The sequence below is a fragment of the Apodemus sylvaticus genome, chromosome 5, assembly GCF_947179515.1.
Source record: "Apodemus sylvaticus chromosome 5, mApoSyl1.1, whole genome shotgun sequence".
In the NCBI taxonomy this organism is placed as follows: domain Eukaryota; kingdom Metazoa; phylum Chordata; class Mammalia; order Rodentia; family Muridae; genus Apodemus; species Apodemus sylvaticus.
In genome coordinates, this window is record NC_067476.1 from 160,955,810 (window position 1) to 160,975,150 (window position 19,341).

The 19,341-nt window shown below is 41.2% G+C and overlaps 3 protein-coding genes across 4 annotated transcripts in view; all 3 read right to left on the minus strand.

Moving 5' to 3' along the window:
• The window catches only part of LOC127686354 (zinc finger protein 239-like), a 234,054-nt gene that overhangs the window by 24,565 nt on the left and 190,148 nt on the right, over positions 1 to 19,341 (minus strand). The window lies entirely within an intron of this gene.
• LOC127686351 (zinc finger protein 431-like) lies at positions 613 to 11,342 on the minus strand. Of its 2 annotated transcripts, XM_052184483.1 has the most exons (5): positions 11,233 to 11,342; positions 10,462 to 10,532; positions 3,607 to 3,733; positions 3,345 to 3,405; positions 613 to 2,223 (listed from the first exon to the last, which is right to left on the minus strand). In XM_052184483.1, exons 3-5 carry the CDS (start codon positions 3,638 to 3,640, stop codon positions 702 to 704), a joined length of 1,617 nt encoding a protein of 538 aa, XP_052040443.1. In that variant the 5' UTR covers positions 3,641 to 3,733; positions 10,462 to 10,532; positions 11,233 to 11,342; the 3' UTR covers positions 613 to 701. The 2 variants fall into 2 exon arrangements, with proteins under 2 accessions (XP_052040443.1, XP_052040442.1); XM_052184482.1 differs by lacking the exon at positions 10,462 to 10,532.
• The window catches only part of LOC127686444 (receptor activity-modifying protein 1-like), a 47,142-nt gene continuing 40,129 nt past the window's right edge, over positions 12,329 to 19,341 (minus strand). The window contains exon 2 of the mRNA XM_052184662.1: positions 12,329 to 13,133. Within this exon, the coding sequence (XP_052040622.1) occupies positions 12,601 to 13,133 (533 nt within the window). The 3' untranslated portion in view covers positions 12,329 to 12,600. The remainder of the gene's footprint in view (positions 13,134 to 19,341) is intronic.

The following is a 19,341-nucleotide window of genomic DNA, read 5'->3' on the forward strand; positions in this document are numbered from 1 at the left end:
CATTGATGACATTCATAGGGTTTCTCTTGAGTGTATCTGCTTTTATTTACTTGGACAGTACTATGACTTGCAAAAAGGTTACCACATTGCTTATACTCAGAGGGTTTCTATCCAGAGTATATTCTTCTGTGTTAACAGATGAGTCATTCATACAAAGACTTTACCACATTAGTTACATTCAGAGGACTTCTCTCCATGTTCCTTTATGTATTTGAAGTGTATGAGTACACTTATGATATTCATAGGGTTTCTTTCCTGTATGTGTTCCTTTATATATTTGGAGGCCACTGCTTTGTGAAAAAGGTTTATAACTACATTGCTAAGATTCAAAAATTTCTCTCTTATATGTGTTCTTTTATGATTTTGGTGAACACTGCTTTATGAAAAAGCTTTACCACATAGGTTAGAGTCAAAGGGTTTCTCTCAACTATGTGTTTTTATGTATTTGAACACTATTGATTTTTTTTGTTTTTTTTTTTGTTTTTGTTTTTTTTTTTGGTTTTTTGAGACAGGGTTTCTCTGTGTAGTCCTGGCTGTCCTGGAACTCACTCTGTAGACCAGGATGGCCTCGAACTCAGAAATCCGCCTGCCTCTGCCTCCCAAGTGCTGGGATTATGGCGTGAGCCACCACGCCCGGCTTATTGATTTTTGAAAAAGCTTTACCACTGCTTAGATTTAAAAGGTTTCTCTCTTGTATGTGTTCATTTATGTATTTGGAGATCAATAGTTCCTGCAAAGGCTTTACCACATTGGTTGCCTTCATAGTATTTCTCTCTTGTATGTGTTCTTTTATGATATTTGAGACCACTGCTTCCTGCAAAGGCTTTACCACATTGTTTACATTCATAGGGTTTCTCTCCTGTATGTGTTCTTTTATGTCTTCGGAGGTCACGCCTTCCTGCAAAGGCTTTTCCACACTGGTTACATTCATAGGGCTTCTCTCCTGTATGTGTTCTTTTATGACATTGAAGACCACTGCTTTGTGCAAAGGCTTTACCACATTGGTTACATTCATAGGGTCTCTCTCCTGTATGTGTACGTTTATGTGTTTGTAGGGCACTCCTTCCTGCAAAGGCTTTACCACATTGTTTACATTCATAGGGTTTCTCTCCTGCATGTGTTCGTTTATGATATTCGAGACCACTGCTTCCTGCAAAGGCTTTACCACATTGGTTACATTCATAGGGTCTCTCTCCTGTATGTGTTCGTTGATGTATTCGGAGAACACTGCTTCCTGCAAAGGCTTTACCACACTGGTTACATTCATAGGGCTTTCCCCCTATATGTGCTTGTTTATGTTTTTGGAGATTGCTCCTTCCTGCAAAGGCTTTACCACATTGGTTACAATCAAAGGGTTTCTCTCCTGTATGTATTCTTTTATGACATTGGAGAGCACTGCTTTGTGCAAAGGCTTTACCACATTGGTTACATTCAAAAGGTTTCTCTCCTGTATGCGTTCGTTTATGTGTTTGGAGGTCAGTACTTCCTGCAAAGGCTTTACCACACTGGTTACACTCATAGGGTTTTTCTCCTGTATGAGTTCGTTTATGATATTCAAGACCACTGCTTCCTGCAAAGGCTTTACCACATTGTTTACATTCATAGGGTTTCTCTCCTGTATGTGTTCTTTTATGTCGTCCTAGGGCACTCCTTCCTGAAAATGCTTTACCACATTGTTTGCATTCATAGGGTTTCTCTCCTGTATGTGTTCTTTTATGACATTGAAGACCAATGTTTTGTGCAAAGGCTTTACCACATTGATTACATTCATAGGGTCTCTCCCCTGTATGTGTCCGTTTATGTGTTTGGAGGGCACTTCTTCCTGAAAAGGCTTTACCACATTGATTACATTCATAGGGTCTCTCTCCTGTATGTGTTCGTTTATGTATTCGGAGAACATCACTTCCTGCAAAGGCTTTACCACATTGGTTACATTCATAAGGTTTCTCTCCTGTATGTGTTCGTTTATGATATTCGAGACCACTGCTTTGTGCAAAGGCTTTACCACATTGGTTACATTCATAGGGCTTCTCTCCTGTATGTGTTCGCTTATGTATTCGGAGATGACTGCTTTGTACAAAGGATTTACCACATTGGTTACATTCATAGGGTTTCTCCCCTGTATGTGTTCTTTCATGCCTTTGACTATGACTCTGACAGGCAAAGGCTTTACCACATTGAATAAACTCAGAGGGTTGCTCTCCAGTCCAACTTCTTTCATGCCTGAAAATACAAATGGCACCTGTAAGAGCTTTCTTACATTGATTATACTCATGAGTCGTTTTATCTATATGAATTCATTAATAATTTCATTTAATTGTAAAGAGAAATTTCATCTTAACATAATATTACTTTGTTTACATTCAAAGGCTTTCTCCTCCATTATGGATTGTCCCACATCTTTGAAGATACATAAACTGGGAAGAGTATTGATCACCTGGCTCATACTTATACTTTTTCTATAAGAGGTTATTCACATATTTGAAGAAACAGGAAGAACTCAGAGCTTTTGCACTCTGATTGCATTCATAAATTTTGCTATCATGTGAATAATACTACATTTGGAACATGACCCAATGCACACACAAAAATTCCTACTTCCCTAATTCTCATAAAGACTTTCAGCAGTTTGAGCTGGTAAATGTCCTGAATAATGTTGGGAAACTATTTATAAACTTGTAGCACATTTAGAATGCCTACTCAATTGGGGTGTATAGAATATCTTCTAATTGTTCTGGAAAAGAGAAAGCTATGTTGCTTCTTTCAACATCCTTATGCTCACATGGCTTGTATCCATCTTAACCTGAGACACCCATATTAAAAGAAGAATAACAAGTGAAAACGTTCCACATTACATTCACACAATTTGACTTTTTTCCTCATAGAGGTGTGGTACTAAGATTAAGGTTTTTCTACAAAACCATTCTTGAATCTCAAAAACTGTCTATCTCACTAAATTTAGCAAAGTTATTACAAGTATATGATTAAGCACAGATTTACTGTGGATTATTTGCTTATTGCAAGTTTTTGGACGTACACTTATCACCTAATCAAAGTGTTTCCCTTTTGGAATAGCTAAGTGCTATGAGACTGAAAAGACTTGCACTGCTACAGCATGGATCTACTGGGCTTGATTCAAATAGTAACATATTTGTTAAGCCATTATTTATGTGTCATTGAACTGAAAACAAAAATTGCAAACAAAAGTACCTGTCATAGACATGTTTTCCTGAGACTTAATAATCATCCATAAATTAAAGCAGTGCTTATTATATTTACAACTTGTAGCACATATTAAACTTTTTTCATAGGCATTTTGTCATCAGCTTGAACATGAAAATTACCTTCCATGACTTCTGGAATTTTGAAAATGGTCTTCAATAGCATGGTCCTTCCAAATGTAGCCTAATATAGTACCAGAGAAAGCATATTACATTATTGGAAATTAGACAACATTTAAGTTCCTACTTGAATGAACTTTAGAACCATGAGTGATTTATTTACCTAATTCTTCTGCATTCTCAACTGAAATTACAACAAATAGCAATAACAAAGAAACAGTTGTACCTACATTTTACAAAGTAAGTAAAGAAAACACTGTATTACCTATAGCTGTGAGATTCCTATAGGTCTCTAGCATCACACCTTTGTAGAGATTCTTCTGAGAAGAATCCAGCAAAGCCCACTCTTCCTCAGTGAAGTTCACATGCACGTCATCATAGGTCACTACATCCTAAAAGATCGATACATGTGTACATAAGAAAGCATGAAACTGACAACATGTAAATGTGTGCTTCAAAATGAACACTTGCTGACTGTCCTCCCCACCCACATTGTAGTGTTTATCCAATATACAAGCTGACTTTCACAGTTGAACACACACAAAAACTTAAGTAAAATAAATGATCTCTGGGAACCTGATGCTTCAGTATTAAGATGGTGGGTATGGAACCATGTAGAATGCTGCTAGGTCTTCCCCATTTCTGTTTCCTGAGACCCAGTACTCAAGGTGGCCCTTAGTACTGCAGCTTCCTCTTACCTGTCCATGCCCCTGTACATACAAAATACCATTTTCATCTCCTCTTCTTTCTTGCCCCATGTCTGTCTGAGCCCACAACTATGGGCAGACACCCACTTCTCAACCACAGCCAGTCCTCCCGAAGTCTAAGCAGTGTGTCTAAAGACCCAGACCACTATCTATTACCCTAGACCCAATTTTCATAGTTCCCCACAGTTCTGCAACACATTATCAGGAAAAGCTTCCTTTGCTAGTTTCCATGTAACCAGTTTCCAAGTTCTCTTCAAAAAAAAAAAAAAAAAACTAAGGGAACTGCACAAGGATAAATGTGAACTAGACCAATGCTACCTGTGCTTGTGTGTATACAAATAAAACAAAAACATAATTCATGACTCTAATAAAAAATAACTGAGCTGGACTGTGGTGGCGTATGCTTTTAATCCCAGAACTTGGGAGGCAGAGGCAGGCGGATTTCTGAGTTTGAGGCCAGCCTGGTCTACAGAGTGAGTTACAAGACAGCCAGGGCTACACAGAAAAACTCTGTTTCAAAAAAAACAAAAACAAAAACAAAAACAAAACAAAACAAAACAAAAAAAACCAAAAAAACCCCCCAACAAACCAAACCAACCAACCAAACAAAGAAAAAAACAATCCTGAAAGTGACCCCCAAATTGTCATATTTCTGACCCTCCAGATACTACTGATCTGTCTTCAAAACAAAGAGGCTCCATGCTCCAGATCTCTGTAAATGTAGGTGACCAGAAAGGTGGGCTATGGTTCTGCAGCTCTTTATGACCCCTAGTGATTTCAGGCAAAACTAGGCACTGTTGCCCACACATAAAATAATGTTGAACGATAATGTAATGTCTGCTTCCTGCCACATGCATTATGTTACAAGATGTGGAATCTGTCCTATCCACCCAGCCAGCACCATGAGTATATGAGAAACTTCTGCATCTCAGAAGCTCCTTTTAAAACCGAGAATTGTATTCCTGTAAATCATGCCATTATGACTGGAGGTAATAGAAAGGTAAAAAGAATCTAATCAAATATTTCTGAAGGATGATTGGTATTCACCTCTTTTCTAACTTCTAAACTCTTTATAAACTTAGTCACACAAAACTGAAAGTAGAAGGTTCAGAAATTCTAGAAATCAAACCATCACTTTTCCAATGTCGCCCTACTGCACACCAAAAGCAATGCCTGTAAATACACACTAGATAAGTGACATTTAAATTCCACACCTTGACACTCCCGGTGCTACTGAGCCTCCCCTACCCCAGTAAATCCACACTTAGGAAGAGTCAAAAAACAAGGTTTCTGCTATGATCACCATATGGACCAACAGAACCACACGCTGACCCCACAGTCCATCTTAGTTCCAACAGATCTAACTCTGGTAGCTCAGCAGACTTGCATCTCCTTCCCTGCCAAAGGAGACCACAACAATCACCAGGGCATGGCTTGTCTTCTACACAGCTTGTAACACAAGCATCTGAGGAGTCTGCAAAGAACCTGTAACCTACCTTCCACTAGTGTTTCTGATGGTTAGGCCTGCCCAGGGTCCCTCATTAGCTTGGAAAATGCAGATGAACCTCAGGACAGTAAGTAACAGCTCCTCTACTCGGGACCATAGAGTAAATGACTCAGACAGCTGAAGCCTTCCAGGCTCTGCTGTTTCACCCTACATGCAGACATAGCCCTAGTCTGGGAAATTTGCATTTAATAGAATATTCTAGTCTCCCAGACCACTGATTTTCCTTTTTAAAGGCACAGGGTCCTTTCTTTGCATATTCAATTATACATGCAATGTCATTCTCCTTAATTCTGGAAGTCCTGCAGCAAAACTGCAATCAAATGCAAACAGTAATAGCAATTAAAAAGAAAATGTGGGGCTGGAGAGATGGCTCAACAGTTAAGGGCATTGATTGTTGTTCCAAAGGTCTTAAGTTCAATTCCCTGCAACTATGTGGTGACTCACAACCATCTGATCTGATGCCCTCTTCTGGTGTGTCTGAAGATAACTACATTTTACTCATGTACATTAAATTAATATTTTTTTTAAAAAAGAAGAGAAGAAAAAGTGGCTATGAATTTTAAAGCAAGGAGCTGTTAAGGGGAGGGGAATAGAAAAAAAAAGAAGATATAAAAAGTAAAGGGCATCACTGCTCCTAGGTAAGGTGGAGTAGGAAGTTTATTATACACAAAAGAGAGAACATGGCCAGAGTCAGGGATATCTGGGACAGTCTAGAGCAGACATGACCTATTGAGGAGAGAGGAAGGAGGGGAAAAGGAAGAGCCACACCAAGAGGTCAGAATGATTAATGATTGATGAAAAAAAATCCAGTTAACAAAATGGTTGGATTACTTTAGAAATGGCAGCCCTGCTCCTGGGCTCGAGGGTGAGGTAGGTCTGCAATACTGTGTAACAGGGAGGGACTCAGGTCTGCAGAGAGAAGCTGACAGCCAGGTTTGCTTTGATTTGTTAAATAGGCCCCTCAGCCATTCATCCTAGAGTTTCAGACTTAACAGCAGGGAGAATGGAGAAGTATAAAATGATGTAATTATACCCTCAAAGACTATTTTCAAAAGCTGGAACATACTTTATGGTCCAATACTTTTCAGGGACTAAACATATGTACTAGAGCACACCAAGTAGCACTCACACCGTTTCTCATCTCTTTTTACATTGTGTATTTTCAAAAGGGAATAATAAAATTCCTTCTTCCTCCTCCTTTTCCGTGCTGCAAGGACACCAGCTTCAAAGTTGGTCAGTGAACTCAATTCTTACACAAGTCCCTCTTTATTTATAATCCCTTCACCCCTAATCCAGGGAGGTTAGACAACACTCATTCACTGATCTTTTTCTTCTCACTGACCAGTCAGAGCCAGCTTAAAAGAAGTATCAGGACATTCTTCCAAGCACTGCACAGCAGAGGCAGGATTAGGTGTTCACATCAAGTCTTAACTACATAGCATTAAGGAAAGCCTGAGCTATGGTAGATGTTGCTGTAAACAAACAACTCTTTAGAAATAGGAATGAAATTATTTTTTTAATTAGATATATTCTTTATTTACATTTCCCCCACCCTTACCCCTCGCGAAGTCACACAAGCCATCTCCCCTCCTCCTGTTCCCCGTCCCAGTAGTCCCCTATACTGATGCATTGAGTCTTTCCAGGACCAGGGGCCTCTCCTCCCTTTGATGTCCAACAAGGCCATCCTCTGCTGCCTGTGCATCTAGAGCCATGGGTAACACCATGTGCACTATCTGATTGATGTTTTTGTCCCTGGGAGTACTGGGTGGCTCATAACACTCTTCCTCCTATGGCGCTGCAAACCCCTTCAACTCCTTGGATCCTTTCTCTAACTCCCCCATTGGGGACTCTGTGCTCAGTTCAATGGCTGGCTGAGAGTGTCCCCCTCTGTGTTTGTCATGCACTAGCAGAGCCTCCCAGGCGACATCTATATCCTACTCCAGTCAGCAAGCACTTGTGGGCATCGATAATAGTGTCTGGATTTTGTAACTGTATATGGGATGGATCACTAGGTGGGGCAGTCTCTGGATGGTCTTTTGCTCAGTCTCTGCTCCACACTTTGTCTCTGTATCTCCTTCTGTGGGTATTTTGTTCCCCCTTCTAAGAAGGACCAGAATATCCATACTTTGATCTGTATGACAAGAACTTCAAGTCTCGGAAGAAAGAAATGGAAGAAAACCTCAAAAGATGGAAAGATCTCCCATGCTCCGTGGATTGGCAGGATTAATATAGTAAAAATGGCCATCTTGCCAAAATCATCTACAGGTTCAATGCAATCCCCATCAAAATCCCAACTCAATTCTTCATAGAGTCAGAAAGAGCAAATCTTTTTTTTTTTTTTTTTTTTTTTTATGGATTTTGGTTTTTTCAAGACAGAGTTTCTCTGTATAGCTGTGGCTTTCCTGGAACTCACTCTGTAGATCAGCTGGCCTCGAACTCAGAAATCCGCCTGTTACTGCCTCCCAAGTGCTGGGATTACTGGTGTGCGCCACCACCACCCGGCTAGAGCAATTCTTAAATTCATCTGGAATAACAAAAAACCCAGGATACCTAAAACTATTCTCAACAGTAAAAGAACTTATGGGGGAGTCAGTATCCCGGACCTCAAGCAATACTACAGAGCAATAGTGTTAAAAACTGCACGGTATTGGTACAGGCAGGAAGATCAATGGAATAGAATTGAAGACCCAGAAATGAACTCACACACCTATGGTCACTTGATATTTGACAAAAGAGCTAAAACCATACAGTGGAAAAAAGATAGCCTTTTCAACAAATGGTGCTGGTTTAACTGGTCAAATCGATCCATTCTTATCTCCTTGTACTAAGCTCAAGTCCAAGTGGATCAAGGACCTCCACATAAAACCAGACAAACTGAAACTAATAGAAAAGAAACTGGGAACCGGGCGGTCCCAGAGACAGGTCTCCTCTGTCTCCAAACAGAGAAACCCTGTCTCGAAAAACCAAAACCAAACCAAACCAAACCAAACCAAACCAAACCAAACAAACAAACAAAAAAAAACTGGGAAAGAGCCTTGAGGACATGGGCACAGGGGAAATTTTTCCTGAACAGAACACCAATACCTTATGCTCTAAGATCAAGAATTGACAAATGGGACCTCATAAAATTACAAAATTTCTGTAAGGCAAAGGATACTGTCAATAGGACAAAAAAAGCAACCAACAAATTGGGAAAAGATCTTAACCAACCCTACATCTGACAGAGGGCTAATATCCAATATATACAAAGAACTCAAGAAGTTAGACTCTATAGAGCCAAATAACCCCATTAAAAGATGGGATACAGAGCTAAACAAATAATTTTTACCTGAGGAATATTGAATGGCTGAGAAGCACCTAAAGAAATGTTCAACATCCTTAGTCATCAAGGAAATGCAAATTGAAACAACCCTGAGATTTCACCTCACACCAGTCACGATAGCTAAAATCAAAAACTCAGGAGACAGCAGATGATGGCGAGGATGTGGAGAAAGAGGAACACTCCTCCACTGCTGGTGGGGTTGCAAACTGGTACAACCACTCTGGAAATCAGTCTGGCAGTTCCTCAGAAAACTGGGCATGATACTTCCAGAGGACCCTGTTATACCACTCCTGGTCATATACCCAGCAAATTCCCCAGCATGTAATAAGGACACATGCTCCACTATGTTCATAGCAGACCTATTTATAATAGCCAGAAGCTGGAAAGAACCCAGATGTCCCTCAATGGAGGAATGGATGCAGAAAATGTAGAATATTTACACAATGGAATACTACTCAGCTATGCAAAACAATAAATTCATGAAATTCTTAGGCAAATGGGTGGAACTGGAAAATATCCTAAGTGAGGTAACCCAATCACAAAATAACACAATAGTAAGCACTCATTGATAAGCTTCTGATAATTCCCAGAAGCTTGGAATACCCAGACACAATTCACATATCAAATGCTGCTCAAGAAGAAGGAAGAACAAAGCAGGAATGAAATTCTTAAAGACTGGGAAACATTGGAGAACAGAAACAAGTAAGAGAGCCGGGTGGTGGTGGCGCACACCTGTAATCCCAGCACTCTGGGAGGCAGAGGCAGGCAGATTTCTGAGTTCGAGGCCATCCTGGTCTACAGAGTTCCAGGACAGCCAGGGCTACACAGAGAAGCCCTGTCTCGAAAACAAACAAACAAACAAACAAAAAAGAAACAAGAGATCAGAGCACCCACGCCGAAAGAAAATGACAAGTAATATCAACAACTGACTTTTTAGGTTCTGGAAAGACTCAGTGAAGCAGTATTCGGCAAAACCAGAACAGGGAAGTGGGAAGGGGTGGGTGGGAGGACAGGGGAAGAGAAGGGGGCTTACAGGACTTTCGGGGAGTGGGGGGCTAGAAAAGGGGAAATCATTTGAAATGTAAATAAATTATATCGAATAAAAAAAAAGATGAATATAACTGAAAAAAACATGTTGGTGTACTGACTTTGAAAAGAGCAGGCCTGTCCTGGTAGAGGGAATGGCATTAATAAGATAGTGTTTGGCATTGCCCCATGTGTAATGTTAGCTGCTGAGATCTACGGGATGACACACACAGCTACAGCTAATGAGAGACCCCCCAACTCAATATTTTTAGACCCCAGCAATTAGCTTAGCACTGAGTCACTGAGTAACTTGCCTTTCCACCCTCAAAGTGAGACCTTTGGCCTCAAGAAATAGCTCACCCTGTACCAGGAACTAGCTCATCTGATGACTGGCCCAATGTTTAACTCTACAATGCCCCAAAGATGTTTACTCCAGGAAGGATAATCTTTAACCTTCCTTAAGGCATAAACTATTGCCTGACTAGATCAGTCGGTACTTCCAGCCCCGGGCATGATTGCCTTCCACCCCTTGCCTTGTGATTTTTCCCCTTTAAATACCCTTGACTTCAGTTGCTCAGGGTCCACAGTCCTCTACCCCTGCGCGGTGTACAGCTGTGGAACCCAGAGCTCTGAAATAAAAAAAAAAAATCCTCTTGTTAATTGCATCAAGACCGGTTCACGAGAGTGATATGGGTGTTGCCTTCCAAGGCGTGGGGTGCTGGGGTGCCCTCGGTTTTTTTGGGTCTTACACTAATGGCACCTGGTTTCATTTCTGAGCTGACTTAAATGTGTCAGTAAGGACTGCACATATCTATATAATACAGTCCCTAAAAAGGGAATTCATTATCCACTGGCTCAAGCTAACCAGCCCAAATTAAACATCCACCAATCTGATTGTATTTAATCATATGCATAAATTAATAAATCTGTGAAATTACAAAACAATTCGCACTGCCTGAATCTGGTCCTTCTGCACATGGTGACCCCTGTGGCATACTCCCTTTCACTTTTGTCTGTGATCTAGCTCTTGTCTGCACTGTTTTACCTGACAGTGTACACAGTAAACTGTTCCTCCGGTTCTCGTCCTGCCAAGCATATTTCTACACACAAGCGCCTGCCGCAAAGATTTTGTCCAGATTCAGTCCGATAATAAAGTTATTCAGAGCGCACAGCCGTGTCCAAAGAGAGACTAGGTCTGCAAAGGACCTCACAGGTGGCAGCTCTGTCTGTCTGATGCTTGCTATACAGCCGCTAGGAAGACCCACTACACACGCATCTTTTGCTAAGACGCTTGTTCCCCCTCTTTGTGGGAGATGATGTTGCACTTACCATGTCTGAAGTTCGGAGCTTGCCTGAGCTACCTGCACAGCACCCAGCGAAGACACTAAGAATGGTTCGCGCTGAAACACTCAGGTCGGCTGAGTTACAGAGAGGAACTCTCAGACTTGGTACCCGGAAGATCCGCCTGGCAGCTCCGTCTCGAGGTTCTGATTGGTTAGTGACCCTTGAGTGACATGAGCACCACCATTAGGGTTAGAGTGAGCTGAAAGAACACAGCATAGTGGTTCCAGCCTGGGCCAATCCTTTTCCAGATCTGCAGTTCACCTTCTCCTCCAATAGCCCACCTGTCTGTCCTCCGCCAAGCCATTGGGAGGAGCTGAGATTCCCTATCCCTGCTGCTCACCCGCCTGCTTCTCCCCTTTTGTGAACAGTGCCGCTGGTGGTCACTGCTTTGCAGATTTGGAGCTTGCCTGAGCTCCAGTTCCAGCATTCGGGAGGCTTTTCCCCTTCCTCCTCCTGGAATCAAGCTGGATAGCTTGCATACTCCATCAATCAGCTTACTTTGGAGTTTCCAATCTGTCCACAGGTGGTCGGGAGCCAGAACATTAGGAATTAGAGAGATTTTAGGAAACAAGGTTTTGTTTTGTGGCTTCGGCATGGGTTCAGGTAAACTGCAAGTACTTTCCACCTGAGGGTTATGAGACAAGGTTCAGAGCAAAGCAGAAAACACAAGTCAGACAGTGTGGAGCACTCAGGTTAATCAGCACATTGTCCTCAGTGGGTTGGTAAAAGAAACAGAACAACAACAAATCTACAGCTATATTAGTAAAGGTTCTCCAGAGCTGATAAAACGAATCTCAATTAGGTAGAAAATGGATTTATTAGAATAAATAAACCACAGGCTGTGGTTCAACTAGTCCAACAATGGCTGTCTACCAATGGAAAACTAAAGAATACAGTAGTGGTCCAGTCCATGTGGCTGGATGTCTCGGCTGGTCTTCAGTATATACCTGAATTTCCAAGAAATAGGCTGTAATGCTAATTAAAATAAAATAAAATAAAAAGTACTTGCTAGCCAGAGCTAGGGCAAGTACTTCATTTTTTTTTTTGTTTTGTTTTTTTAAGAATACTCTTTTAATCACAAACACATCTGTGCAGTCTTCCTCAGAGGTCAGAATGCCCACAGTGGTGATGAAGTATACCAGAGACCTGGTGCTTAGCACCCTCTCAGAGGTAAACAGAGGCATGCCCCTGCTCCCCTGCTAGAAGCCTGTGGCTAGGGCATGCGCAGCTTAACGCAGAGCCACTCTCAAGTCCTGTGCTAACTAGGCTAGGGTGGGATGCAATGTGGGACCTGCTCCTGATGCTGTTGCAGGGCCAGGGCCATGGTTTCCAATCCCCCATCACCTGGGATACCTACACGATGCCCTCTGTGCGCTTGCTCCTCCAGACTACCAGTGCAGTCATGAGCAGCGTGACCGTAATGGGGAGCGAGATGAAAGGGCAGAGGATGCTGTTGGGAGGGTCCCGCAGGGCCCTGCCAGAGATGGGGCATTTGCTGAAGTAGAGATGGTGAACAGCGATGAAGAATTTGTCCACTTCTGGATTGGGCCAGAAACAGCCAATCTTGTCTGCCACGTGCTTGGTGCAGTAAGTGAGCTCCCCATAGCTCCCTATGGTCTTTCCCCAGTCACACCATAGAGTCTTCCCGATGGTCTCCATGTTCTCCTTGAAGCGGCTGAGGCACAGCTCCTGGATGAGAGTCCCATAGTCAGGGTCCCGGCAGGCAGTGACCACGAAGAGATGATGAGCCAGCAGCAGCCAGAGGCTGCGCCGCGGGAAGCCCCGCAGGCCCGGGGTGGGGGGGGGGCATGGCAAGCAGAGCCCTGCCGTCCCAGCGCCTTGCCAAGCTCTGCGCCCGCTGGACGACCTACCCTCTTCAATGTCCTCTTTATATATAGGGTGTCACCAGAAGCTGTAGCCTAAATTAAAGGTGGATCTTATCACCTCAAAAGACCTAGATTAAAAACACTTTTCTTAGGCCCAACAGTATAATTAATAAATCTCTCCCAGTACTCAACTCTTTTGAGTTTTAGTAATTCCAGATGTGGCCAAGTTGACTACCAAGAATAGCTAGCACCACAGACAACACAGAACAGCTGGGAAAGATGTTTTTCCTGTGGCCAAAAAGGAAGCATGGAGATTTTACTTCTGGAATCCATATATATTCATAAATAGGTTTGCCTCCTACTTTGCATGCTAAATTAAATTCTCTTCTCAACATGGTCAGATATTAAAGCAGAGATATTTAAGGGTATTCTTAGCCCAAAGTCATCTACAAATATATGTAAATATAGATTCTGACAAGATTAAGGGGTTGTTTCCTTGGAAATGTAAAAGAGATATTTCAAAGAACCAGGATGGCAAATTTCTAAGTGACACAAAGTCCCTTTCCAGGAATTTTTTTACAATTCTGTGTACTCTGCCGTATGCCGCTTTTTTGAATCTAATTAGCAAGGCTATATTGTGTTCCCTGGGATCTCCAGCACTTGTTGAGTACTTCTCCCAGTTCATTTGGAGCAAACTTTCCTGAATACATCATGTCACCAACCACTGAGAGACTCACTTTTGCCTTGTCAAACATGCAGGTCGCAGCATCCTTCTAGTTCAAAAATACGATCTCAGTTCAGAATTCTTAAATGACTGGGAGTTATTTCTGCCTTGCTCCAGTCAATGTTGAATGTATGTGAATGTTGATATATTTACATAGTTTTCTAAAACACATTATAATAGCCAATTTGTGATATATAGTGCAAACTTGCATGCATTGTGGAAGGTTGTACAGATGGTGACTGCATCCTCATGAGTTTTCATGTGAGATGGAAGTGACACAAGTATTTTTGTCAATCTTACAAATTCATCTGCTATATGATTTCATTTTGACGAAGAAACATTGAACATTTTGTTTGTGTTAGGAATACTTTTGGGAAAGAAGTCATTTTCAACACAACTATTGGAAGAAATTTCAGCACATAATTAGTGGTATTTGAAAAACATAAAGCATTAAAAATAAAAACTCATGAGCTGGGTCATGAGGTGAACTATTCTGAGTTTTCTGAGAAGCCAACACATTGATTTCCAGAGTGGATATACAGGTTTGCAATCCCACCAGCAAGGAGGAGTGTTCCCCTTGCTTCTCATCCATGCCAGTGTGTGATATCTCTGGAGGTTTTTTTTATCTCAGCCATTCTGATGGGTGTAAGATGGAAACTCAGAATTGTTTTGACCTGCGTGTCTCTTATAACCAAGGGCTTTGAACATTTATTAAACTGTTTATCAGCCATTGGGTATTCCTCTGTGGAGAATTCTCTTTGCAGTTCTAAACCCGTATTTTAATTGCATTATTTGCGTTGTAGGTGTCTAACTTCGAGTTCTTTTTATGGTTTGCATATTTGCCCTCTTTAAGGTATAGAGTTGGTGAAGATACTTTCCCAATCGGTGGGCTAATGATTTGTCCTGTTGACAGTGTCCTTTGCCTTGCAGAAGCTTTTCAGTTTCATGAGGTCCCATTTATTAATTGTTGATTTTAGAGCTAGAGCCATTGGTGTTCTGTTCAGGAAATTGTTTACTGTTCCAATGCATTAAAAGCTATTTCCCACTTTCTTTTCTATGAGATATAATGTATCCAGTTTTATGTTAAGTCCCTGATCCACTTGAACTTTAGATTTGTTCAGAGTGATAGAATATAAATCTATAGTCACACTTCCACCTCCAGTTAGACCAGCACCATTTGTTGAAGAGGGTTTTTTTTTTTTTTAATGACTGGATGGTTTTTCCTTCTTTATAAAATTTCAATCATCAATAGGTGTGAGGAACAACAATATTAACCAACCAGTAATCCCAGAGCTCATGGGAACTAAACCACCAACCAAAGAGTACACATTGAGGGACCAGTGGCTCCAGTTGAATATGTAGCAGAGGATGGACTTGTTGGACATCAAAGGGAGGAGAGGCCCTTGGTCCTGAGAAAGCTCGATGCTCTAGTATAGGGGAATTCCAGGACAGGGAAGCGAGAGTAGGTGGGTTGGTGAGCAAGGGGAGGGGGATGGAATAGGGTGTTTTTGGAAGGGAAAACAGAAAGGGGAATAACAAATGTGAATTGTGTCTTGGATATTCCAAGCTTCTGGGCTAATATTCACTTATCAGTGAGTGCGTACCATGTGTGTTCTCTTGTGACTCGGTTACCTCACTCAGGATGACACGTTCTAGTTCCATTCATTTGCCTAAGAATTTCATGAATTCATTGTTTTTAATAGCTAAATAGTACTCCATTGTGTAGATATGGCACATTTTCCATATCCGTTCCTCTGTTCAAGGATATCTGGATTCTTTCTAGTTTCTGGGCTATTATAAATAAGGCTGCTATGAACATAGTGGAGCATGTGTCCTTAATAAATGTCGAAACATCTTCTGGGTATATGCCTAGGACTGGTATAACTGGGTCCTCAGGTAGTACTATGTCCAATTTTCTAAGGAACCGCCAAACTGATATCCAAAGTAGTTTTACCAGCTTGAAATCCCACCAGCAGTGGAGGAGTGTTCTTCTTTCTCCACATCCTGAGTTTTTGACCTTAGCCATTCTGACTGGTGTGAGGTGGAATCTCAAGTTTGTTTTGATTTGCATTTCCCTGATGATTAAGGATGTTAAACATCTCTTTAGGTGTTTCTCAGCCATCCGGTATTCCTCTGTTGAGAATTCTTTGTTTAGCTCTGTACCCCATTCTTTAATAGGGTTACTTGGTTCTATGGAGTCTAACTTCTTGAGTTTTTGTAATTATTGGATATTAGCCCTCTTTCGGACATAGGGTTGGTAAAGATCTTTTCCCAATTTGTTGGTTGCTGTTTTGTCCTATTGACAGAGTCCTTTGCCTTTCAGAAGCTTTGTAATTTCATGAGGTCACATTTGTCAAATCTTGATTTTAGAGCATTAGCTATTTGTTTTCGGTTCAGGAAATTTGCCCCTGTGCCCATGTGCTCCTCATTCTTTCCCACTTTCTTTTCCATTAGATTCAGTGTGTCTGGTTTTATGTGGAGGTCCTTGATCCACTTGGACTTGAGCTTTGTACAAAGGGATAAGAATGGATTGATTTGCATCATTCTCCATGCTAACTGCCAGTTGAACCAGCACCATTTGATGAAAATGCTATCTTTTTCCCATTGGATGGTTTTAGCTTCTTTGTCAAAGATTAAGTGACCATAGGTGTGGGGGTTTGTTTCTGGGTCTTCAATTCTATTCCATCCATCTACCTGCTTGTCATTGTACCAATATCAGGCAGTTTTTATCACTATTGCTCTGTAGTATAGCTTGAGGTCAGGGATGGTGATTCCGCCAGAGGTTCTTTTATTATTGAGAATAATTTTTGTTATCTTGTTTTTTTTGTTATTCCAGATAAATTTGGAAATTGCTATTTCTAACTCTATGAAGAATTGAGTGGGAATTTTGATGGAGACTGTATTAAATCTGTAGAATGCTTTTGGCAAGATGGCCATTTTTTCCTATATTAACCCTGCCAATCCATGAGCATGGGAGCTCTTTCCATCTTCTGAGCTCTTCTTCAATTTCTTTCTTCAGATACATGAAGTTCTTTTCATACAGATCTTTCACTTGCTCAGTTAGAGTCCCACCGATGTATTTGTTACTATTGTGAAGGTTGTCATTGCCCTAATTTCTTTCTCAACCTGTTTATCCTTTGATTATAGGAAGGCTGTTGATTTGTTTGAGTTAATTTTATATTCAGCCACTTTTCTGAAATTGTTTATCAGGTTTAGGAGTTCTCTGGTGGAATTTTTGGGATCACGTAAGTATACTATCATATCATCTGCAAATAGTGATACTTTGATTTATTCCTTTCCAATTTGTATCGCTTTCACCTCCTTTTGCTGTCTAATTGCTCTAGCTAGGACTTAGAGTACTATATTGAACAGGGAGGGAGAGAGTGGAGAGCCTTGTCTAGTCCCTGATTTCACTGGGATTGCCTCAAGTTTCTTTCCTTTTAGTTTGATGTTGGCTACTGGTTTGCCATATGTTGCTTTTGCTATGTTTAATGTATGGATCTTGAATTGCTGATCTTCCCAAGACTTTTATCATGAATAGGTGTTGGCTTTTGTCAAATGCTTTCTCAGCATCTAATGAAATGATCATGTGGGTTTTTTTTCGAGTTTGTGTATATGGTGGGTTACATTGATGTATTTACATATTTCGAACCATCCCTGCATCGCTGGGATGAAGCCTACTTGATCATGGTGGATGATAATTTTAATGTGGTCTTGTATTCGATTCAAAACAGTTTTACTGAGTATTTTAGCATTGATATTCATAAGGGAAATTGGTCTAAAGTTCTCTTTCTTTGTTGGGTCTTTGTATGGTTTGGGTATTAGAGTAATTGTGGCTTCACAGAATGAATTGGGTAGTGTTCCTTCTGTTTTTATTTGGTGGAATGGCTTAAAGAGTATTGATGTTAGATCTTCTTTGAAGGTCTGATAGAACTATGCATTAAACCCATCTGGTGGAAAAAAGATAGCCTTTCAACAAATGATGCTAGTTCAACGGGCGACTAGCATGCAGAAGAATTCAAATCAATCCATTCTTATCTCCTTGTACTAAGCTCAAGTCCAAGTGGATCAAGGACCTCCACATAAAATCAGACACACTGAAACTAATAGAAAAGAAACTGGGGAAGAACCAGGAGCATATGGGTACAGGGGCAAAGTTCCTGAATAGTACACCAATAGCTTATGCTCTAGATCAAGAATTGACAAATGGGACCTCATAAAATTGCAACGTTTCTGTAAGGCAAAGAACACTGTCAATAGGACAAAACAGCAACCAACAAATTGGGAAAAGATCTTTACTAACCCTATGTCAGACAGAGGGCTAATATCCAATATATACAAAGAACTCAAGAAGTTAGACTCCATAGAGCCAAATAACCCTATTAAAAATGGGGTACAGAGCTAAACAAAGAATTTTCACCGGAGGAATATAGAATGGCTGAGAAGCACCTAAAGAAATGTTCAACATCCTTAGTCATCAGGGAGCTTCAAATCAAAACAACCCTGAGATTCCACCTCATACCAGTCAGAATGGCTAAGATCAAAAACTATGAGACAGCAGGTGCTGGTGAGGATGTGGAGAAAGAGGAACACTCCTCCACTGCTGGTGGGATTGCAAACTGGTACAACCACTCTGGAAATCAGTCTGGTGGTTCCTCAGAAAACTGGGCATGATACTACCAGAGGACCCTGTTATACCACTCCTGGTCATATACCCAGCGAATTCCCCAACAGGTAATAATGACACATGCTCCACTATGTTCATAGCAGCACTATTTATAATAGCCAGAAGTTTTAAAGAACCCAGATGTCCCTCAGTGGAAGAATGGATACAGAAAATGTGGTATATTTACACTATGGAATACTACTCAACTATTAAAAAAATGAATTCTTGAAAATCTTAGGCAAATGGATGGAACTGGAAAATATCATCCTAAGTGAGTAACCCAATCACAAAAGAACACACATGGCATGCACTCACTGAGAAGTGGATATTAGCCCAGAAGCTCAGACTACCCAAGACACAATACACATATCAAATGATGCCCAGGAAGAAGGAAGAACAAAATGCGGATATTCTGGTCCTTCTTAGAAAGGGGAACAAAATACCCACAGAAGAAGATACAGAGACAAAGTGTGGAGCAGAGACTGAGGGAAAGAGCACCCAGAGACTGCCCCACCTAGTGATCCATCCCATATACAGTTACAAACCCCCAGACACTATTATCAATGCCCACAAGTACTCGCTGACTGGAGCCGGATATAGCTGTCACCTGGGAGGCTGTACTACTGCATGGTGAATACAGAGGAGGATTTTCCAGTCATCCATTGAACTGAGCACAGAGTCCCCAATGGAGCAGCTAGAGAAAGGACCCAAGGAGCTGAAGGGATTTGCAGCACCATGGGAGGAACAACAATATGAGCCACCCAGTACTCCCATAGCTCCCAGGGACAAAAACATCAACCAGATAGTACCCATGGCTCCAGATGCATAGGCAGCAGAGGATGGCCTGTTGGACAACAAAGGGAGGAGAGGCCCTTGGT